This window comes from Neocloeon triangulifer, unplaced genomic scaffold, assembly GCF_031216515.1.
Source record: "Neocloeon triangulifer isolate White Clay Creek 2 clone unplaced genomic scaffold, ASM3121651v1 ptg000004l, whole genome shotgun sequence".
NCBI lineage: Eukaryota > Metazoa > Arthropoda > Insecta > Ephemeroptera > Baetidae > Neocloeon > Neocloeon triangulifer.
The window spans coordinates 2,963,736-2,988,067 of record NW_026775547.1 but is presented as its reverse complement, the minus strand read 5'-3'; the positions used below and the strand labels follow the sequence as shown (position 1 = coordinate 2,988,067).

At 37.9% G+C, this 24,332-nt stretch overlaps 1 protein-coding gene across 4 annotated transcripts; it reads right to left on the bottom strand.

The window, feature by feature from the left end:
• Positions 1 to 503: 503 nt before the first annotated feature.
• Positions 504 to 23,028, bottom strand: LOC132193317 (serine-rich adhesin for platelets-like). Of its 4 annotated transcripts, none has more exons than XM_059613913.1 (18): positions 22,880 to 23,028; positions 12,464 to 12,772; positions 10,975 to 11,142; positions 10,292 to 10,411; positions 9,725 to 10,139; positions 8,513 to 8,742; positions 7,873 to 8,346; positions 7,418 to 7,764; positions 6,983 to 7,122; positions 3,759 to 3,872; positions 3,195 to 3,370; positions 3,018 to 3,099; positions 2,313 to 2,491; positions 2,007 to 2,252; positions 1,714 to 1,931; positions 1,502 to 1,650; positions 1,358 to 1,442; positions 504 to 1,296 (listed from the first exon to the last, which is right to left on the bottom strand). In XM_059613913.1, the coding sequence occupies exons 1-18, from the start codon at positions 22,886 to 22,888 to the stop codon at positions 684 to 686; spliced, it is 4,074 nt and encodes a 1,357-aa protein (XP_059469896.1). In that variant the 5' UTR covers positions 22,889 to 23,028; the 3' UTR covers positions 504 to 683. The 4 variants fall into 4 exon arrangements, with proteins under 4 accessions (XP_059469896.1, XP_059469897.1, XP_059469898.1 ...); XM_059613914.1 differs by having other exon boundaries at positions 7,873 to 8,331; XM_059613915.1 differs by lacking the exon at positions 22,880 to 23,028 and adding an exon at positions 19,948 to 20,135.
• Between the last annotated feature and the right edge of the window lie 1,304 nt (positions 23,029 to 24,332).

Here is a 24,332-nt window from a genome sequence, read left to right as displayed (position 1 = left end):
AATTCTCAAGAGAAATTCAAATAGTGGACCTACCTTGACAGTTTAACGGACAATAATGACTTTTGCCTGTTTAATTTCCATTGTTGCCATTATCTATATTTGGCGAATTTTCACAGCAGCAAAAATGCCATTGTTGCTTTTTAAAAATTTTTATTTTGTTCAATGCTTGAAATAAATTTCAGATTTTTAATTATCAAAGTTATAAAATGTTAAATGCTTGTAGCAAAATTGGAAAAAATAAGCAGCTTAAATAATGATTTATTTTTAATAATTTTGTTAAGACAAAAGTTTATTGAAATTTCCATTTATTCCATTAATTATTTTGATATGTGATAAAAATAATTAGCAAACCATTAAATAAAATTGGAATTGCAGATTTTGATATTTTTATTATGTTTAACATAAAAAAAGAATAATAGAGTATTATCATATGTATTTTGTAAAATGAATGAATTCTTTGCATAATTATTGCTAGAAATTAAAATACCTCAACATTGAAAAGCTCTGGTAATATGTGTGCTGTTTATTTGGGATTTATAATCAATGCAATTCATGACTAGATACATAATCAATACACAACGCTTGAATAGAATAATTATTATTCTGCTCTCATTAAATTAGCTCTCGGATCACTTCTTGCACAGAATATGGTTCTTGAATTAGACTAACAAGGGCAAAAAGCACTAGCTCTTCTCACCGCTCTTCATTTCCTCCATCCAGCCACTCTCCTCACCAAAACTGTCCTGGACTTCTTCGAGAAGCCGCTTCGCCGACAGCTCCTCTTCCAAATCCCCAATAGTAATGTTTTCGGAGGAGCTGACGCTGCTGCTTCCAGCAATTTGGTTTCGGCCGTCGTCTTCGGACACCATGGCTTCGCCAGCCGCCTCTTGTGGCTGCAGACTGAAGGAAAACTCAAAGGAGGCGGACATGGTGGACGACGACGTCCTGTCCACCTTTTGTCCAGCCTGACGGAGTTGCTCTTCGTCGCTGACCTCAAAACTCTCAGAGTCGGACGACGCTGACCTCGATCGGTTTCGCGCTGGTTTCCTCGGTGTTGAGGTTGTTGCTGCAGTGACACCCTTCCGGGCTACCGGTTTGCGGCTGGGGATACCGGATGAGGAGGCAGATTTTTTGGTTGGGTAATTTATGCTGCAGGAAGGTCGGGGTGACTCGTTTTGGCTGCGAGACATTTTGTACTCTAGGTAGTCGGCGCTCATGTCCAGCAAGTAAGCCACCGAGTCGCTTTTACGAGCCATGATTTTTATTCGGGGAGAATCTTCCAGGCCATGTGAAGTCCTGGAATGGTATTACAATGTTAATGTTTGGTTGTATGCCAAAATTAATTGATATAAATTACCTGCAAGAATCGCTCGAATCATCAGAAAAACCACTAGGAACAGGACTAGCACAGTTCTTGAATGATGCGCTCATGGAGGGTGAGCCTAGATAATAATATTATTGTTTAAAATTATTTTCTAAGAGTGGTTTATATTCACGTTACCTCCGCACGACGAAGAAAGCCTACTAATTACTTCAGAACTCTGCTTAATCCTCCACTGCAGTTCTTCTTGCAATTGAGACAATCGTCTGTTATTCTGTAGCTCGACATAATAAGATTTGGCAAGAGATTTGTTTTCTTCTTTCAAGGACCTAAAACAAATACATGATAAATATTCCATATCATTGTCGGATAATGTCTATTAGGCAAATTACATTTCAATTGTGCTCTTGGAGTGCAACTGCGACTGCAAGTCTTCGACCTTAGACTTGAGAGAAGCAAGTTGGATTTCGGAGGCCATCAACAGGTCTGCCTTTTCCGAGGCTTCTGCAGCCACTTTTCTCAGGGACTGCAGCTCGGCGTGCCTCATATCAAGAACCACCCTCAAGCTGTCTACTTCTTTTTCCAAAGTCAGACATCTATCAGCAGACGCCTGGAACAAAAATTATTATTAAATTTTGAATTTTTATAAATATTAGTGGAAATACAAATTTCTTTTGAAACTTACCTGCATCAAAGTATCTTTGTCTTTGTGCATCAGCTCAAGGAACATCCGGCTGTCCCGGGTGGAATCAGCCAGCTGGGCGGTCATTTTCACCACCTGTTGGTTGAGATCTGCCTCTCTTTCCATGCCCTCCTGCAGCCTCTTCTCGGCCTCTGCCCTCACATCGGCCACCATTTGGTTTCGCTCACTCAGCCAATCGTGCTCCGTCTGCTTCAGGTTCTCTGCAGCTTCCAGTCTCAAAGTCTCAATCTGGCAAATGTAAATAATGCAAATTAGATAATTTATTTCAATCTTGAGATTTCTACTCACCTCTTTGACCTTTTGTTCGTACTGTGAGGTGGCGGCTGCCAGTGCTTTTTGGTGATTTGCTTCGATTTGAGCCAGTCTTTCTTGAAACTCCGCCTCCCGAGTCTCGAGGTGCATTTCGTGCGCTCTAACTTCATCACTCAGTGATTGCTGCAGTCTCTCAATCGTGACTTTGGACTCGGCTGCAAAGAGGAATAATAATTCAAAAATTATAATCCCTATTTTTATGCAATGTAATGCAGCTAAAAAAAGGAGGAAATTTAGTCAAACTGATATACTAGCTTTTGTGTTAAATTCACAATATCAGTTGAAAAAATAAAAAATTGATTTATTTAAATTTTACTTTATTTTGCAATCGTGTAACTAAAAAATGTTTTTATTCCTGTGCGATTTATTAATAAATTTCATCTCCAAAATATTTTTCTGGGACTTCCATGCCAAAATTATCACTAATGAAGACGCGTAATGCTGTTTAAATTGCTGACATATCTTTTAAAGGCACGTCTCTTTTATAGTTCTAAGAACGTGTGGACATCTTTGGGTCAGGTCTTAATGAGCGACCACCATATTCAGCCAAAAATTTCAGAGAATAAGTAGGGAACGAGGCGGCCAAATGTCACAGTTAGGCGAAATGCTCAATTATACGAGCGCATGTCCAGATTGCCAAACAGAGCGCCATGTCTGCGTGCCTATTTATTTATTCCTTACCGAGGTCACTTTTGGTGAGCGCCCACTCCTTTTTCAAACGCCCGAGCTCAGCCTTTAAGGAAGTGACGGAGAACGCGCCAACCTGCAAACAGCAACAATAGTATAAACAACTATGTCCGAATAATGAGCAGGCAATGCGCGGGTGGGGCGATCAAGAAAGAAACAAGGGCCACTGACCGAGTGCACCAGGTACTGCACAAGCACTGCCATCGCCTCACACCCTGCCGAGGCGTGGCTCAGCTCGTGGAGCAAGTGCGGCGGCGGCGGCACAATCACCGGAGGCGGCGCCGGAGCCACTTTTTTCGCCGGCGTCGACGGCTCCTTGCTCAGGGGATGCACGTTTCGGTTTTGGTCTGCAACATGAATATTTAAATTAAAATAAAAAGTGTTTATTTATTTTTATTTTCAAACACCATGGCACTGTTTAATTTTTTTTTAAATAATATATAACACAAAATAAGAAATTTTTAGTAAATTCAATTTAAAATGATCCAACAATTGATCTTGATTTATTTTTTTAAGAATTTGCAGAAAAATACTAGAATTCAATTATTTAATTAAAGTGAAACGGAAGAATGAAGGATGGAGTTATTGACGTGCAAAATTAATTAAAAGATGAACATAAGCGTTTACTCCAAGCCAACACATTATACATGATCAATTATTAAATAGTTAATTAATCACAGTATTAATTAAGTGAGATTGAAACAGCCGCGAAGCATTTATTAATGATCAACTCACCCTTAGAGGGGGTTAGTTTGGGTTTGGTCGGGGTTTGTTTTAGATTTCGGGCGTTGTTTGTTGTTGGTTTCGCCTTGGCAGCGCCTTTCTTGGTGCTATTGTTTGGACCTTGATCTGCAACAAGGGCAGGCAAAAAACCTAATACATGGATTTACAAGCGCAACAGCATTCGGGTTAATTAAGCTCCTGTTTTGGAATCCGAAGGAGAAAGTTAATGCGTATTATCGAGTGACCCGCCAGAATTTTTAAGAGTCGTGCGTATTATTTATATAAAAAAAAACTGCAAGCAAGTACATATTATGCGCGGTGACCGCTTTGATCGGACATAAAAGCGGTGCCGATCAAGCAAGGAGGATTTGTTCCTTCTTTGACTGCTTTCGAACTGATTTAATTCAATGACACTTTCTCGACCTCTAAAGAATCCATGAACTCGACAGGTGTTCTTTTCAGCCTGAGCAAACAGGCGCAGTTGGTGTAAAAAATTGTGCTTCGCTCGAGCTGTTGCGGGAAGCGGATTTTTATTTTCCTGGCAGGAGATGTAGCCGGTCGGTTATTAAGTAATAAATTATGAGTTCTCCTAAATAAAGTGCTTTTCTCGAAAATGAAATGATTAATTATAGACAGTAATGTGGAGGAGGTGCTCAGAACTCACAACCATTTGGAGAAGAACAGTAGGTTTATTTTTATTTTAATTAATTACTTTTGGCCAAATTTGAGAAGAGGTAAAGTGTGAATTATTATTTTATTGTAATATCAAGGATATTCCTTTTTTATAAAAAAAAAAATTTTTTTTTTCAATATTTTTCCATAAGCTTTACTGGACTTTTTATCTACTTTCAAATTGCTACGTTTAAAATATATTTTTAATAATGGATATCAAATCAGCAGTATTTTTTTTCTCAAAGAATCAAAAGTTTTAAAGTCTTTTTTAGTAAAATAAGTATATTAGTAAAATCTGGTTTTAAATATTTTAAAAAAGATTTAGAAGATTATATTGAATAAAAATTTAGATCCTAGTGAGACCCAAAATGGGAAATTTTTAAATCACCTTAAATATTTAATTAAAAACTCCTTATTGACACAGTCAAATCAAGTCTTTACAACAATAGAGGCCATTATACAGTCCTATAATTAAAGAACACGTTTTTGATCAATAATGAAGATCAGAAAATATTTTTTATACCCCACGACTAAAAAAACAATAGAAGAATGGACGAACAAAATATTTCAGCAAAAGATCCCAATCTATTTACGGAACACACGCGAAGTGAATTTAAAGGAGTTTCTTTTAAAAGTCCAACCCAAATTCCGGCTAATTTGCAGTGCATGTTTGTGCCATCAGATAGCCGTAAAGAAGCATTGTTAACCCAGCGGACTGACCTCCGAATCGTTTTTTGTGTCGTCCCATCGCTAAAAAGTCAAAATTCACGTCGAGAGGAAGAATTGCGGACGCTCCACCCTGGCTGATTCGCGGAACCGACGCTTCATGGTGCTCGAACGAAATAAAATTTGCCGAACTGGAGAACACACATCCGAGCGGAACCAACGCCAATCGCGAACTGGCCGCGCGCGAACGATGAAGACGCGCGATTCCCCGACTCCTGAGAGCTCTCCTTGCTCATATCTCGCGGCGGCGAACGCAATCGACGCACCAAATTTAGAAAAGAACCATTTGAACAATCCATTTTCTCTTTTTAGCGAGAAAGTACCTTTTAAGTTTAAGCCTCGCCAGACTAGTTTGGTCGTCGGAGATAGTTCGTTAAACCCCAAGAGTTGCTCTTCAGCCGCCAATTAAGCGAAATCGATTGCTCGGGCAAAATGAATTGGAGGCGTGCGTGAATAATTTGAGATGAATACGTACATCGGTCTATGTGAGCGAGAGAGTAGGTTGAGGTCACCGTGAAGTCAAACACGGTGTTGAAACTGCCTCTCATTGTCATTTCCTCGCATCTGTGAACACCTTTTGGCTCAAATATTTACATAAGTGCCTCCATTGAAGGAACAATTCCCCGCTCTTGTGCGCTTTTTAATCCCGCCAGTCTTTTTTTTATACATCTGTAATCTCAAACGGGTACCACATTTATATTATTCAATAGCGCGCATTGTGCACTTGAAATTCAATACCGCTCGCGGCAGGTGAATGCGATTTCGCGACGCATAATCTTTGATTTGGTGCGGATGTGTATTTTTTTTTAGCAACTTCCTGCTTAAATTTGTTATATTTTTGTAAGGAAAAATATAATTTAATTTAATGAACTAAAGCCGAATTTTAAGGAAAAAGTTGCAATTTGAGGCCATTGGAATGAATTAAAAATTTCAATTTTATTTTATCAATGTGTATAAACAAAAATTTTACTTTTAATTGGAATTCCATTCAAATTTTGTTTATTTTTCTAGGATTAAAAGCTTTCCGAAAAATTCTCTTTGATCTTGTCCTTGGAAACCGATGGATTGGCCGCCTATCAAAAGATTTGCTGATGCACGCAGTCTAATTCGCGACGCCAGCGTGATCGAATGAGCTATTGCTTCCTCTTATTGCGCCCATCCTACCCACACACAAACGAGCGCGCAATCATTTCTATGCAAAGTTTAAAGGCCCGACAAGAAATGATGTTCTTAATAATAATAATATGCGAAGCAGCTGAATGAACGCTAATTTTTTTGCGGCAATCATTAGCGCAGAGTGAAAAAAGTGGTGAGAATGCGGCGTGTTATTCTCAAACCAACATCTGCGACTTCCATTCATTTCTTCCTTTCTTGCACGCCGACTGAGTTCATTTTCTATTCGTTAGTTTATTAAAGATTAACAGTCTCCACGTGGTAAAAAAAAAACTTGCGCAGTCACTGCGGCAAATCGTGAGCGTACTTGTTTGCAGCCGAATGAATCCGAAGTAGCGGTGAAAGAGAAGGAAATAATTGTAAAAACGAAAAGGAACAGAAGCTTAATTTAACTTTCAGAGCATGAACGGTAATTATTATTTTTTTAATTAGCGCCTACGAATGCTTTCGAGAAATAAAAATGACGAACAAACAAATAATATTGTGAGAGTGCAAGTGCAGAGATAGTTACGTTAATAATTATTTTTTATAGTTAAAAGCTTGTCTGCAGTCATGAGTTATTAAGTGTAATTAGAAACGAAGAGAAACAGCTAAGCTGCTGATGTCAGATCTCTGGTTAAAAACATCTGCTGCTGCAATTCATGGATGGTATGTCGAGTACTCACCAGTGGCGATCTTGTACAGATTGGAGGCCCGACTCACGTCGCTCAAGGAACTGTTAATCGACGAGCCGATTTTGGCGTCGTCTTTCACGACGGCCTGCAGAGACGACGAAGACTCCGCGCCGCGCAACTTGCTGCGTTTTCTGTTGACAGATTTATTTATTCTCCACTTAGACAGTTGATAGAAACGGAGTTTGTGTTTGCAATCAAATGTTTTTGTGTAAAAAACCGTGGGTGGGCCGCTCAAAACATCTGGTTGGTGTTGTTACAAGTGACGAGAGAAATAAATGCGACGTCATTGTTTTTCTTGTAAGATTTTGCATCGCGGGCAAAATTTTTGCTTATGCAAATCTTTTACCAGAAACCAGAAAATTAATATTTAAAGTGACGCTATATTTAAAAAATTTATTTAAAGAAAATTATCAAAAAATTACTCACGCTTTGTTAGGTTTCGGTGTTGAAAGGTTCTCCCTCCTCGCCCTGGCGCTGTTTGGCCTCGAAGGTACATTTCCACCAGTTCTAAAGGGAGAAGCGCCTCTATTGTTGTTGTTATTATTGTTGGTTTTGGCATCAATTTGGGAAGATGGCTGCAAGGAGAGATTGGCAAACACTCTGCTTTTCACCTCCTTGACCTTTGGTTTTGCCTTTTCCTCAGCTTGGCTCTTGGCGATTTTATTCATCACAGCGTCCCACTTGCCCAAGCCTTTGCTCTTCATTTGCCGGCGGTTCTCCTGGTTTTCTATCGACTCAGCCACTGGCGCTGAATTGCTTATCAAGCTTTTTACCTAAAAGCAAACAGACAAAGTTTGATTATTAAAAATTCATGAAATACAAGTGCAATTTATGCAGCTTGGAACTGCCTCAACAATTTCAACACCAGATGATATACTCACTTTAGACGTAACATTTCTATTTGGCATTTTCATTTTCTTGGCTTGTGCTTTATTTCCAGGAGTTCCAGTTTCATTTGAGACCTTTGGAGTCTCCTCGCTGACCTCGACCTTTTCCGGCAAATCATTCTTCTCCTCCTCCTCCACCACCATCTCGACCTCACCAGGCAACTCTTCTATGCAGGGTTCGGCCGCTGAAAGTGGCTCTGGTCGTTTTGGCGGCTCTGCGTCGGAAAAGACGCCGCTCGACTCCATGTCTTCGATGGTGGCCGCCGAAGAGGTCATCAGGTGGGGAGCCGGTGGCTGAGCCACACTGTTGGCTGGGGAGGTGCTGTACAGGGTGCCGTCTATGACCCGAGCCTTGCGGTCTCCAATAGCCATGCCTGCTTCGGCTTCGTTGTCACTTTCAGGGCCCATTGCTCCAGGGTCGCTGAAGAAGTCCGAGTCGGTCATCGTATCAAACTGCAAATTGAGAGGCTTTTTGTAAAATCAGTATATTTATCTAGTTTTCAATAATTTAACTAAGAAAACTTTAAAAAACGATTTTAAATCTCAATTTGATTCAATTTGGTATTCAGAAAATTTTAAATAATGTAAATTTCAAAGAATTTTAAATTAAAACATTTTTATAAATATAAATCACCTTAATTTTGTGCACATCGATCGCTTGCTGGCCAGGTGGTGGAGCTGCAGGGGCAGCCATGGATGACGACGTCTCTGCCACACTGGTAGGGCGGCTCAGTTCTCCATCACCCTGGTACCCATTGTCGAGACTGGTGATGCTGGAAATGCTTGTGACAAAGCTGCAGCCAGGGTTAGGCACTGGGCACGTCGCGCTGATGGTGCATTGACTTTGCGACATTGACTCGTCGCCTGAAATAATAAAAAATTCTTATTGTTTTAGATTAAGCCACGCACGAGTAATTGCCACAATTGGGCCGATAAGACAAACGAGAAACTTGCATCATCTGCAATATTGTTCTTTAACAAGTTGAAAAAAAAGGGAAATTCATCACAACGGGGTGACCCTTTGACTGCTCCTCGTGAGTAAATTGGATGGGGCAAAGGTCAAGCAAGCCGATTACATTATGCAAATAATGCTGGCGGTGGCTTTCATTCGCCACGAGATAATTATTTATGAGAGTACGGGAGGCTGTTTGTTTACGTCGGGAAAAGTAAACTGCTGAGATGCGTGTTTACGTCCAGCGCGTTTATACATTTTAGAAATGAGGAAATTTCCTCGCCGCAGATAAGAGCAAGTCGCAGGGCGTCAGTAAAAGTGATTGATAATTGAAGCGAGTCCCACTTTCGCGGTGGCAACTCGCTTGTTGTGATTCTTTTTATCGATGTTTCGCAACACCTGCAAATACCTCTGGTTTTGCTATCATGAATAATTACCGAGTACAGTAATCAGGAGTTTCTGGAATGTTGAGATAAAAATAGGCTGCTGATGTACTGACAATTCTTAAAAGGCTTTCGCGAACTTTGATAAATATTTTAGAAAGCAGTGAAAATTTTTGGTTCAAGCACACAAATTTTATTTAAAATATTTATAAATTTTAAATAAAACTAAATATTTATTATTCCGTTGCCTCATTTCTACAAATTTAATTATTAGTTCATCAATAAAAAATCTAAATTTATTAAATATTAAACATTTTTATTTAAGTATTTTATTAAAATTCAAAAAAATTTAAAATGCTTTTTCTTTATGGATTGGTTGATCAAAGTTATAATTCGCAGATTTCATAATTTAAAAAAAATCTCGAAAAAATTAACTTTCATCTTTATTACATGAAAAAGAATTGAATTTTTTGCCAGCCCAAAAGAATATAAAATTTGAACTTGGTCTCACCTTTGCTGACAAAGTCGGAAGTTGAGTTTTCAGCCGAAACGGCGCCCGGATCCTTTGGTTCCGAAGTGCTGAGCGGCTCCTTTTCCGCTATGGGTTCCATGAACTCGAGTGCTTTCGGCGGCGGCGACTCGAGCAGCAAAATGCCCCCGTGCTTGGCCGCCTCTTCGAGCTCGTCCTCGTCGCTGCCCGGACAGGTAGCCGTAAAGTCCGAGTTCATCTGGTCCGGCGTGAGGATTCCGAGCGAGTCGTCGAAATCGTACGAATTGCATTTGCTGAGGCCGTGCACGAACGAGGGCGGCGAGCAATTCAGGGGCAACATCAAGCTGCCGGAGGAGCACGCAAGGGAGCCGCGACTTTCGCTGTCCGTCGGACTTATCGCCGTCTCGTGAGCGGGTGCCATCGAGGTGCACGCCACCTGAAAGAATCGTTTCCCAAGTGTCACTTTCCACGCGAATTCAACAAGTCCGAAAGAAAGTAGGAAGTTTCGAATTACGAAAATAAACAATGAAAAAATGCTTAGCCACGGTTAATTTCATAAGTGGAAAACAATAGGTAGGATTGTCTTACCTTCGGAGGAGTTGCTTCGTCTGAGTTCTGTCTGCAAGTGTCTTTGCTCTTCCAAGAGCTGCTGGTGCAAGGTATGGGAGACGTTGTTGTCACTGATGACTGGCCGTGACGGTCTTTCGGCTGCAAAAAATAAAGAACAATTGAGAAACTCGAAGGTCCGCCGCGCTGAAGAAAGTGATCCGCTGCACTGCTTATCTTAACCTACAAACAATCAAACTTGAATTCTCAACCTCGCCATTTATGGATTGAAAGCAGCGATAAATAATAAAAAATTGCATGCAAAATTTTGGCGGATTTGGTTTCATGAATGATATTCGAGTATAAAATTTCTGCCATAAAATATAAAATTTGATTTTTTTACTTACAATATTAAGTTTTTAATGAAACAAATAAATTAGTTGTAAAAGTTAATGAAAATCTATGCTTGGGAATTTTTTATGGTGATTATTTCATTATAACAAGAAAATAAAACTAATGCTACTAAAAAGAATCGCATTTTTTGTGTGAGAACAGTATTGTTGGAATGTACCATTGGCAAGAATTTTGCAAAATAATTCAAAATAAAAACTTCTTTATTTAATTTTATCACAATCAAAGCAAAAAAAAAATATTATTGATGATCTTCCAACTGAATTTTCAACCCATTTTTTTCAACTGAACATAAAATAATAAAATGAACTCACCATGAGATGAATGGGTGGGGTGGCCTCTTCTTGGGAACATCCACTGGGGCTGGTGCTGCTTTCGCTGCTGCTCGAGTATCCCTGCTGATTCGGCTGTTTGAGACTGTCCGTGGACAGACGCTTCTTGGAGGCCTTTTGCTGACCGGCTGCCTCCGACGCCAGCTGCACCTGTTGCCAACAAACGAATTTGTTTATTTCAGCACACACTCGGTTTTTTAACGTTCTTCTTCTTCTTCTCATATCTCTCGCATGGCATAAAAAATTAACACAGCTGGGAACAAGTGTTGACTTTTTTGTTTAGACACCCGACCTGAAGGTTAGTCTGCGGTAGAAAAAAAGCAGCCGAGGGAAAATTCTCAGCACTCTCAAGCGGAGCGTGTAATTTTTATGGGGACACTCGGTGAATTTCCTAATCGCGCGCACTATATTTTTTGCCGGCGGATGATGTCAGCGCCAATTAAGGCGGAATCTTTTGAATTTTATATCGAAAGCGGCAATAAACGTCCAGGGATGCAATTTTGAAAGGTATACTAATTGATAACAGGCTCCAGAATATTAAATTTCGTCCGACCTTGGAAACACGGCGTTTTACTTTGACCATATTATATTTTATTTTAATTCCCACAGCTCACTCCATGTGAACTTTATTATATGAAAGCTTTCTTTATAATTATGAAAGGATCAGTTTCCTGGATTCTGTTCAGGAAAAAATTAAGTTTTTACAAAATTAAGACATTTTTTTCAGAATTTGATACTTTTCCGGGTCTACTTTATAAGGTATGAAATAGGAAGGTGCGTCGTCCTGATCTCTTGACAGGCGGCTATTCAAAATTATCCGACTAGTTAACTTAATGGCGGGGCGTGGGTGCGCGACAACAATAAATAAACTCCAAAAGTGGAGAGAAAAGAATACTTTAAAGTGTGAGCTAGTTGAGCTGCCCTGAACTAATCCCAGAGGAATTTCACAGGACGGGATCAGATGGGCGAGTGTGAGGCGTGGGACGGTAAAAAGAGTGACACCGTCCAGGGTCACAAACGTGGTCGATTTGAACTTCACTCGCCTCTATAAAAAGCACTCAAGTCAGAGTGCAGAATAAAATTTACAGTGCAATCAAAGTAAAACTTGTCTTATAATGCAAAAGCAGAAAATTGAAAGTTTGCTGAGAGCTTCAGTAAGTAAAATTTATAGTCAAAGGTATATCAAGAAATTCTATACGAAATTTTTTCCTTGTGTTTTATTATTTTAATTGAAAAAAATAACAATGAATTATTGGAAAGCATTTGGTGTTGGTTAACAATTAAATTAAAAGACCAGATTATAAATTTTTACAAGAAATAAAATTTAACAAAAACTTAATTTGAACTAAAAAGAAAACTTTGGTTACCTTTCTGAATAAACACAATTTTTCAGCAAAAATGAAAGCCCAATTTTTCACATTGAAAACCTCTCCAAAAATTATTTTTATATTTATTTTTAAATTTATTTTACCTTTGATTCAGGCGCGAGGATTCCGTGTTTGGGCTTGCACGAGAAGTATCGGACGCCGTGGACGCAGCCGTCGTTGAGTCCGTCCGGCGTGTCCAGCTCGACGCCGCACCACGTGCTGCCGCTCGTGTCGAAGGCCGTGCCGCCGAAAAAACGCAGCACGCCGACCACCTCTCCGCCGACGCACACGCGCTGGCCCACGCATTCCGAGTCCAGCGGCCGGCGGCCACCACCGGACGGCCACTGGCCCGGCAGCATGGCTGGCCGCAGGCCCGAGGAGCGCAGAACGGGTATTCGACTTTCGCCGCTAGCCTGCAACAAATACATTTTTTTTTTTATAAATAAATTATCTTCTACGCGTTTTTTTTAAAGCATCTCAAATTACTATCACAGATTATTTACAGATATTTTTTTTAAATAGATTTCAATTTAAAAAATTTGCAACGTGCTAAAAAGCTTCTGAAAATAAATGTGCGATGAAATTTCTATAAATCATACATAAGTGGAAATATCCTTTGTTTTTTACTAGTGCTGATGCTACTGACTCCATTTAAATTTTGTTAGTTTTTCTTGAAATAAATAAAAATATTGACAATTTTGATTTTTTGAAATTCAATAAAAGTTTTGATTTATAAAGTTAATTTGTATCGTATAAGGAATTAATTATAAATAAAATTTATTTTAATATAGATGATTAATTTTCTATCTTATTTCAGGTGATATTATTTTTATTTAGCAAAGATAACCATTTTAAACGAAGCGCAGATTTGTTTTTTTTTTCTTTTGCATCAAAACAAATCATATTTCAAAAGGCAAATTTTGGAACCACGTGTGGGTCTGCCTATGACCAATTTTGCAGCTAACCATGATTTTTCCGCCTTGTTTATCACAACAAAACGGCAGACGCGCCCATTCGCGATAATTCACCTTTTCCTGCTATGGCTGGCCACAAAACTTTATGGAAAGGGGGACCTTTCGGTGCTAGGGGAGCCGTTTCAATGGCCGCGCATTGTCCGCTTGTCGAAGAGATTTACGCGTCGATTCATTAGATTTGAGGAGTGTGTGCGTTTATTATTAATGTATCTATTGAGAGGGATCTTTCAAACTTGGCTCTTCTTTGGGGAGAATTGACTGAGCGAAGAACGCCTTTACGAGCTGGGCAAAGGACAAAAAGTCTAAAAGTCACGCGCTGAAACCAGTGAGCTTCCATTTGAAAAGCGCCAACCAGGAAAATTGATCCAAAACCAGAAAAAAATATGCCTTGAAATTAAAACTCTTGCCAGAGACGCCACTTTTTGCTGGGAAAATATCTCATGTTGCGCGAAAAAAGATGGAATTGTAGAAATTGTGGAAATTTAAATCTTTGGTGTTGTAGAATTTTTTTCCGATAAATATAATCATAAAAAAATGCATTAGTTTTATACTATTTTCAAATAAATTTAAAGAATAAATAAATCATTCCTTTTAAATATTTATTTATCTCTTTAATTTTTGCCTAAAAATTTCTTACTGGATGAGGAGTCGTTAAAAAAGTTACATTTGGATTCCTTACAAGGAAAGTTGCCGAAAAGCAGGTGCGAATAGTTTTTAATTGAGCCATCCGTCCATTTGAGTGGCACTTCATTCTTATCAGAGCAGTAGCCGCCCTTTTTCTAGGACCTGATTCTCCTTGATAAATTTAAAATGCACTCGAATTTTTAAGAGCGAGGAAGCCAAGCGAGTGACGCTCGACTACCTTTTCTAACACACCCGACAGTGAGATAAGATTTTTAATGCCTCTTGACATATGTGTGTAGTTGTTTGCGCTGCGGGGAATTCGGGCCCGCCGTTCCCACGGAAAGGAAAAGTATGAAACTTTCTCGCTCGAATTTACATAATTGAATGTCGTCTTAATCGCCTAATCGACACGAGCGCATCACCTTCAGCTTTTAGAATGTGGAAGGAAATTAAATATTGTGGGGAGATTTTGTCGGAAACATTTTTAATTTATAATAAGCTGTTGAAGCGTTGTAGCTACTGCTGGATTAAACAATTTATAATTTTCCAAATCAGCTTTTAAGTTATTCTTGTCTTGACGTAAAAATAAACTTCCTCCGTGCAGTTAAAATCAAGTGGTAGAAAAATGTCTATTTTACCACAAATATAGGCGACGAATTAGGCTAAAAATTTAGTTGGAAAATCCCTGGTTTATTTTAAATTTAAAATTAAATAGTTTAGCGTTTTTTAATTATAAAGAAGCTAAAAATTCAGGATTAATTTATTATTTTTATCATCATCATTATTTTGTAAAAATTGGCAACATTATAAATGAATTAGAGGAAGAAGATTTAATTCAAAAAAATACTAGAAGTTTCTAAACAAATTTGCGCTGACACTAGCAATAATTATTGCAAATTATAAAAAATGTAGAAACAAGTCATAAGAAGTTAAAAAAAATCCAAAATCCAAATGTAATTACAGGCGCGATGAAAATAGACTAATTTTTAACCAAATCAAAAATTGAATAATTTAAATAATTTTAAGAATTAAAATAATCAGCTTGAAAAGGGATTAAATTAAGAAGCGATAAACTATAATTATAAAAAAATATTCTTTTCCGTTGGCAGTTGGCATCGGCGGTAATTTCTAAAAAGGAATACCATCATCCTAGCGTCCGCTATACTCAATTGTGTTTTTCCTATACTCTCGCACAATTTCGAGGAATTGCAGGTAAAATCTCATTGACTCTCGGCGCGGATTGTTGAATGAAACGACATTCCGGTTGATTTGACTGAAACGGCAGTAGCGCGAGATAACTGCACTCGAGTCGATTTCACGGCAATTTGCCTTCTGCGTGCAATAAGCGTGTGCATTAAATCAGAAGCCAAGGCCAAAAGCCTTTGAGTATATTAATTGTCGACCGTCGCCGCTGCACTTGTTAGAATTAACTTGCATGGGCCTATAAATAAATATTATATATAACGAGTAGAGTTGGCCGCCGCCGCCGGCAAACGAATCTGTCAACTCGCGGCAGGTGGTTTCACGCGGCGGCGGAAACTCGAGCGCGACATTCGAAATAAATAAATTATGATCATTGCCTAAGCGGAAAAATATATATATTTTATTTTTACTATACTGACGTGCGAGTGAATTTCGTGCGGCTGAAAGTTACCCGCAAGAATACGGAGTTTGATTGGCGGTAATTGCAACCAACTCCCGCTGGTGTCACTTACAACTCTTTCGCATGGGATAATTTAATTTTTTTTTTAAATAACATTATTTAGCCTACTAAACTTAATTTAATGCACTGATAAATATATTTTGATAATTTTAATTGGAACAGTCAATTAAATTTAACTTATTGAATAATTCCTCGTGTACCAAACAGATAAAAGATTAATTTAAAATTTATGTTCATTGAGGCGGATCAGGTCTTTTTAATCTTGGAAGTTTTATAAAAAGTCTTAATAGTGCCGTTTTTTCAAAGATTCAACGTTTCTATCCCAAAAATTAAATATTTTCAATGCTATTTTGCAAGTGTGCAATAATAATCAACAATAATAATTAAATTCTAATAAAATAAATTTTTTTATTGAAAGGGAAAGATAATCTTTTGATTACAAATTGTTATATGTTGAATTAAAAGCTAAGCCCGTTGTTTAAGTAGCCTTTTTATTATTTTATAGTTTCAAATATTTTGTGAATTTAAATTACCCTAAAAATCTCAATTCTTTAACCTTAAAGTTGATTAATTTCGTATTAATTTAAAATCTGCGTCTTACAATTAGCAATACTTGTTCGCCAGAGGTGCTGCCGTTTATACACATTTTGTATTTTTTCCTTCTCCGTAGTAACTTGATTTGTGAAGAAAAACGGTAAAAATGTACTTGCAGAAAATTTTAATAAAGATACACATTAAAATTTTCCAAATAAATCATCACCAAGTTTTTCTGCAGCAGCAGAAGGAAGTGTTGATATTTTAATTCTCTTAAAATATCCCTGCGTATAAATTAACATAAATTGCTTTTTATCTTCCTGAAAGGCAAAAACTGCTGCAGATAATGGAGGAGTTGCAAGCGCTGCAGCGTTAATAATAATTCCTTTTGAGGCGCAATCATCACTTGTGCATATAATTTCAAAGTTCAAGGTTGGCAGACAACGCCGATTTTGCACGTGAATTTCTCGGCACCTGCCAGCATTTATATTTTATATATTTATTTTCCTCGGTAAATAAATATATTTCACTGACTAAGGCAAGTTCAAGGTTTGGACGTGACGCCAATTAAAATTCATCTGGCCGCCGGCGATTTGAAAAGCCGAAGAATAAATATATAAATAAATCGCACGAGTTGCGATGGCATAAAAGTTATAGTGCAGCGGCGGCGGCGAGTGTTTGCGCATTTTACGGCTCGCGCGCGATTTGGCCTTTCGGCCGCAACATTCCTGGCTCGTTTTAATTTTAGTTGCTTGGCTTCCGAGTGGACTCATCTCGGTCACTGAAATATGCATTGCGAGAGGAGTGGTGGATTTTAGTTTCAGAATGAAAAGTAATTTTGTTATATTATATATCAAATATGAATTAAAAATTTGAAATTTAAAACACTCAAGAATTTGGTACTGTTTTAAAAGAACAAAACATTAACTTAAAATCTCATATCTAATTTTTTCATTTAAATTTAATTGTTTTCTTAACAAAATTGAATCTTTATGTTATACGAAAGAAATTTTGTCTATCATAGCTTTTTTCAATTTTGTCTCTTTTGATATAATTTTACGCCCATTTTTCCAAATAAATATCATCTCTCCAACTTCTTATTCTTTCATCAAATTAATTTAACTTCCCTTTCAAGAAAATGAGAAGGTTAAAAAAAATAATGACAAAAAAATGTATATTTTTAAATTATAATTCTGTAATTACTGACAATTTCAATGACTTTTATTTTAACATTATTTAATTTTAAATTCTGGTTTAAAAATATCTCATCAAAATCCCCGACCCTTTTAATTGCGAATAATCTGGAACGTGCTGCGCATTAGGAAGTTCCGAGAACCAGCGGCGCCAATCGCGGGCGCACCACTTGAAATTTAAAAAGATTGAAATGCGAAGCTCCGGCGGCGCCTCTGCCGTTTTATATTTATGCACCAGACCAGTGTAGTGCCCGCATAAATTTATCTTCTGCGAAAAGCGAAATGGAGATTTGAAGCAGGTCAATTGAAATTAATAACCCTCAACTAATTGACCGCTGCGCTCTCGTCTCGGCAGCTGCTGCCGTTTTCGCAATCTCAGCAGCGTTTATTTTCAGTTCATTTTTACACGCACCGATTCTAATTTCTTTCTCCGCGTTAAATTTGATACAGCGTTAATTGCGGCGGAAACATCACCTTCACTATACTGCTCAGTGAGCACCGAACGAGAGATGACCGAAAAGGGAAATTTTGGCCTCGATTTTTTCTTTTTAATTTTTTTATCAAGAGATTATCTTGGTCGTGCTCAAGACGCGCGGCAGCGACCTAGCATTTTTTTTAATTACTTCAAATATATCAGCCTTGTTTCTGCTCATGGTTCACTTCTGAAGTATATCGAATTTAAACGAAAAATTAAATTAAAGGAAACGAAATAAAAAAAAATCTGGAAGCTCAAAGAGAGTAAATGTTTTGGAAATTTAAAACTAAAAAAAGTCACATTTTGTGTACATTAATCACTTTTGACGCTTCTATAGATAATGAGGCTTAAGCATTTTGCTATCAATTTTTTCCAATCCCAATTATTTGTTTTACAGTTTAAAAATATTTGCCCAGCAGAAAATGCTTTTCTAGAGCGAAAAGTTGGTTTCATGACAAGCATTAACTCATTTTTTTTTTATAATTATATGTATTTAATTAATTTTGCTACGTCATTGAATAATTTAAATACCATATTTATCTGGAGTCCATGATGCAATAATAGACAAAAAGACAATAGAAGATGGTTTCAAAACCGCATCATAGTCTGTGGTTTTTGCCACTCTCCGTCACGTCCCGACCCTTTTTATGACGTCATAATAGCCATTAAAGGTTTTGACCATAGAGATTTTCAGGCCAGTGAATTATTTTACGAATTTTAAAATGGCTAAAATCTGGAATGGATGAATTTTTTTAATTAAAATGCACAATTTTAGTGAAAATTAAATATCCGCACACCCATTGTTATGCATAGTAAATTTGTGCAACTTTTGCGAAAATTATTTCCAAATTAATGCTCTAATTACAAACATTACCACTAAAAATTCCTCTGTATTTTAAAATAATAAATTGGTGCAAAATTTGCTATAAAATGTGTTTTGTGCCAATTATAGTGACCATTGCTTCTTATATTATAATAAATATTTTTACAATTATTTTGTGCAAATTGCTTGAAGTGCTCTGGTATGCAAATAACATTAATTACCCTTTTATATTTATGGTCCATCTCTGATTCGAAAACAGTCAGGAATAAGTTCTCAAATGACCCTTTTATTTGGCCAAACCTAAACGAATCGTTACTATAATTAAAATGAAAAACACAGATGAAATTTAACAAGAAATGCAAATAAAAGAAGAATAGTGTCCGTATTGCTCAAGGTCGACACGTTTAAACCGCAATTTACATAATTAGCCAGGCTGAGTGAAAACGAGAAGACAATTTATTGTGATGCTCTCCGAAAACTGGTATATTATTGTTAATTACCGCACTGCGGGCTAAGCAGAACCAGTTTAAAATAATTGAAAATGCGAGTCGAAAGAGACTCAAAATGTAACAGTTTTGCCGAGGATAGATTTACTGTAAAGCAGAAGTTGACGTTTCTTTTATTTGTGCTCGCGAAGCGCGTCAAAGTGGAGAAAAGAGAGAATTTTTTGTGCTTCTTATTGTTGGCACGTTGACTCTCAATTTTGCAACTCCACGAATCCGTGAACGTATAAAACGTTCCGCCATATGGAAAAGTTTTTTTAGCACTGAAGAAAGAGTTGGTTCGAACATAATTTAATTATTATTATTTAATTCTAATTAACTAAAATTTAAAAAAGGTATAGAAATATAAATTATTAAGAAAATGATAAAAAAAAAATACTCATTAAAAGAACAATAATTAAATTTGTCTTTGAAGAGAAACGGAAAGCGGAGGAGGTTCTCCTCGGTTGCCTTTTTTCAGCTCAAAAAGGGCAAAGAATTTTTCCATTTACGACAACTGTGGGAGAAAACTGCTGCGCACAACTGCATTATCATTCTCATAAGTCAATGGACATAATTGCATTCGACCGAGCCACGACTCATTTCGCAAGCCTCTATTTTTAAACACGGCCGACATAATTCAGAGAAAGACGCACGCCGAAAAACTAAAGGCGAATCGCACGTGACACGAATATGCCTCGGAACGTAAACATTTATTCGAATATCGTGCGTATGGTTTTGGCTCACTGCCCGCGGCGTCGTTTTCGCGTTTGAAAATTTTGCCCGTGTGTCTTCAAAATCGGCGCCAGTGAATCCGTACCTGAGGCTGACGGTCGTTCGGGGGCCGAGGAAGGGCTTAACTGAAGCATTCGTGGGCCATTCAAGGGCCCGCTCAGGTGTCCGGCAGGCTTTCCAGCTGTTGTGCTACGGTTGGACTTGTTGTGGACGCGGGAGAGACCGCGGCTCATCACTCAAAAGTAAAGGAAACACCGCTATCTCTGGCTGCGAGTGCATGCAAGCGTGATCGAGGGGCGGTCGATTCTCGAGCATGCGCTTTGCGAATAATAAAAAATAGCAGTACCGGTTTAACCGGTGAAATAATTTTTGCTTAAATCCTCTAAATAATACTTTTCCTCCGGTTTTAAGTTTGAAATTTAAAATTCAAACATTTTTGATAAGAATTTGAGAAATTTTCAACCTCCATTGGTTTTTATTTCAATCGCGAATTTGAGAAACCGGTTTTTGTTTTTAAAATATTGACAACCGCGTCGAGCAGGTTGCCTACACTTCAAGGTGCAATACCATTTCTTCGTAACACGCTAAATCCTACTTGGCTTTGATCTCCTCAGATGATATATACACATACAGTGGGTTCTGCCCTGCAGAGTAAATGGGCCAGCATGCATTTATGGGCCCCGAATCAACGAAGCATGGCCGCCGATGTCTAGCGAGTCGATTTTCGCCTCTCTAGCACGGTGGCTTCTTTCTCGCTTTAACACACACATGCGGGCGGAAAAGTGTAATATAATATATCATGCGAGATACATATATTTATGTACAATGCATTTGGACTCGATTCACCTCGCCGTGCATTGATTAGGGCAGTAGTGTGGCGTTGGCTAATTTCCGTCCGTTCGACCGTAATGAATGATTGGAAGCGAATTGTTATTCACTCGACTACACAACTCTTTTTTATATGAACCGACAACTTTGCATTTGCATAATATAACCTGCACTAACCAGTCTAGGCTGATGGTATACAGAGTATTTATGAAGAACTGGAAATACGCTGCATTTTTTCTTCTAGCTTACGTCAACCTGAATAATTTACACGTCTCGTTATCTAGCGGATCAATATACATCGATTGTGAATCTTAATGAGGATGAAGTGAAGCGAGCAAATACCAATAAGAAGCAAAGTGAGATTAAAAAATGCTCGACACGTTGTTGCACTTTTTATAAGATTTTATAGCTCAAAAATAGAATAAAAATTATTTAATCAACCTTTTAGAATTTAGATTTAACAAATTTAATTTTGATGTTGTATTTTATATAGGACAGAAAATTTTAATCCATAAAATTAATTAACAGCGATTCTCGGAAGACCTCGGTTTGAATTTTTTAGCCCCCTCGATTCTCTGTAAAATGCAACAACGCTTCATGCACGGCGAACAACAGCCCATTATTTATTAACACGGCGAACTTTTGGATCGATTATTGGCTCTTCGAGTACCCTTAATAAGCTTGGTGGGTTGTTGCTCAATAACTGTCGGTACGCAGTTGTGTCACTGTTGTTCTCTGTGACAAAAATAATTTGTTTCACAACTTTTAACACAGCTTTTAATGTATGCACTAATAAGGCTTCCGTGCGCTGCGCGAGATTTTTAATTACAAAATGAGGAAGGGTCAATAGCACTTGTGTCATCTTTAACTGTGTAAAATTAACAATGACATTGACTTAAATTTTGTTTCTGTCCTGTATAAAATCATTTAAGATTATAGAAAATTGCCTTTTTCTGGAAGGGAGTAGGTGCAAAATTATTTAATTTGGATTAAAATTATTTTCATAATTCATTTTACTGCAACGTAATTTCCAATTTCATTTGTTTAATAAACATTTGAATTTTATTTTTAAATATTAAATAATTCAAACTTGCATAACATTTTTTTAAAATTTATGTTATTCTATTGACCGAAAAAATAATCTGTAAATAAGTTTGGTTAGAATCCATCAGTTTCACTCTTCTTATGTTAAATTTAAATGCTATTTAAAATGCTATTAAAACAGTTTCTTTGCTACAGCAGTAATAATAATTTTAATATTTTCAGTGTTGACTGCTGTTGACGTATTTTTTCTTATAAATTTTGCACAACTGTTTCAAATTACACACAATAATTTTTTAATTGTCAAAAATGCGCAATTTTATTTTTGGCCTTTGACATCAGGAAATTCCTGAGAGTCAGATAAACTGCTGAAAAATCATAAAGATGACAGGATAGGACGCCCCATTTGTTGTGATGCTGAGGAAAGCTCTCAAAATAAATATCCGCACAAAAAAGCTCGTTCCCTTCCGAAAAGGCGACGCGGGCGTGAATAATCGACAAAGTTGCCCAGTGCCAAAAAAACAAGACGCAGCAATCTAATACAGAGAACTAGGAGAAACTGAGTGTATTTTGCGGTCACTCTACTTCTATTTTTTTCCTCTTTATAAGGAAGAAATCGATCTGTCTTTTTAGCTAGATGGTATATTTGGGACAACTCAGAATGTAAGAATTAAGGACCGTTGCAAGACGCACAGAGCATTTAATATTAGCGCACTTTACGTAAATCCAAAGCAAAAATAAAAAAAACTCAGCGTATGAATTCATTACATTCATATATTCTGTGACGGAATCGCAGACCGCATATTAAATAATAAAGAGAATGAATAATGCGCGCAACCGTGTTCAGAATGCATTGAATGAAAATCAGCGCCGTGTCTCGCGCGGACTATTTTCGTTGCGGGTCGAACCAGAAACGTGTCTGTCGCGGAACCAACACTCACGAAAGGTCACTGAAACCGCCGGTTTGACATTTATGATCGAAAAAGGCCCCATATTTTTATCCCCTTTCGCTGCAAAGCTATAAAGTTTGTGTTGGCAAATATTCCGCAACCCACCCCCGTATGAGTTACGGAGAGGGAGGCTGCGCGGCGCTCTCCATCTTTGGTGGGCATCCCCGTGATAAAAGGCACCCCCGGTCAGCAACTCACCTTGGCCATGTCCCGTGGTGCTGGACACTGGTCGGACGATGTCCTCGCTGGGCTACGGCCCAACTCGCTCGGCAACAACCCCTGGTGAGACAGTGCACTCCACCCTACTGCCGAATGGACATGCCAACGAGAGGGTTGATTGAAGGCAGGCAGGTCGCGCAGCCGCACCGAAGCCCCATATCGAACCAACACAAAGCCCCCGAAGGCTGCTCTCGCGATCAATAAAAACCAACAGCAGAGCTCGATTGAGAGCCCTACGGTGTAGCCCGCGCTCGCCAACTACACTGTAATGAACACCATACATATAAAAATGAAAGGAATTATTCATCTTATCGCCGGCGAAATCAGGGTCGGAAAACCCGGTGTCGGCGGCGGCGCGGCTTTATTGTATTTCTCATATTATAGAAGCTCTCGCGGTCACCGGCACCCACTGACCTGTTAAATTTGAATAACATCACTTCCGATCGGTTGTTCGTTATTATTGTTTAAGGTTTTCGATAACAAATTGATTTTTACTGCCAAATAATTCGGTACAATAAATGTTTATTGTTTTTTATTTCCCTCTGCAGGCCAAGGCGTTTTTCTTTCTTTTCTTTTTGATTACATCTCACTGCAAAAATAAAACGCTCGACGGAACTTTATTGCGCTCTCCGGAGAGCCAAAGCGCGCTGCGGCGATTCTCCTCGTGGGAATGTCTATCTCGAGTTCTGATCTGCGAGCCACAAGTTGCGTTCGAGAGGTTTTATATGATGAAGAGCTCAGTCAGAATTAAAAGGCAGTAAAATAAAGCACGGACAAGAATTGACCATTGTGTGCTCGATCCGCCAAGGATATGTTCACGTTTGTGTTTTTGCATCTGATTGAAAAAATAAATAAACGTTGTATAATGAAATAGGCACGTCGATGCGTACATTATGATTTGATGAATAGAAAGAGGAGTGCAAATAATATTCAAATGACTTGCTGAGTAGGATCAAAAGGTCATTTCATTTTGGAGATCTTTTTTTCAACAATAGTAAGTCGTGACGATGAAAACATAATTTAATTAATGATCTCGTAATACTGTTAAAAAGTTTTAACGTTTTATTTTTAATAAAATTTGAGCCAGAAAGCAATTTTTTTAAATCAGCAATATAAGGCAAGGAAATTTTGGATATCATATTTGCAAATTTTATGAAAGCACATTAGTAATTAGTTATTTACCGAATTTGAATTAGCACGCGATTGAAAGGGAAAATATGATGAAAAATTACAATGCCACTGGCGTTGGGTTGATGTTAATATCGCGGATATTTCATCTCTCTCGACCAAACTTGCCTCTGGGTACTCACCTCATTCTTGATCAAGTTGTGGTCGTGGTCTCGGATCTGCTGTGAATTTTATTTGTGTTTTCTTTCATGTGACACTCAAGTCAGTATTCATATAAACATAGTCACTTGTCGGAATGAATTTT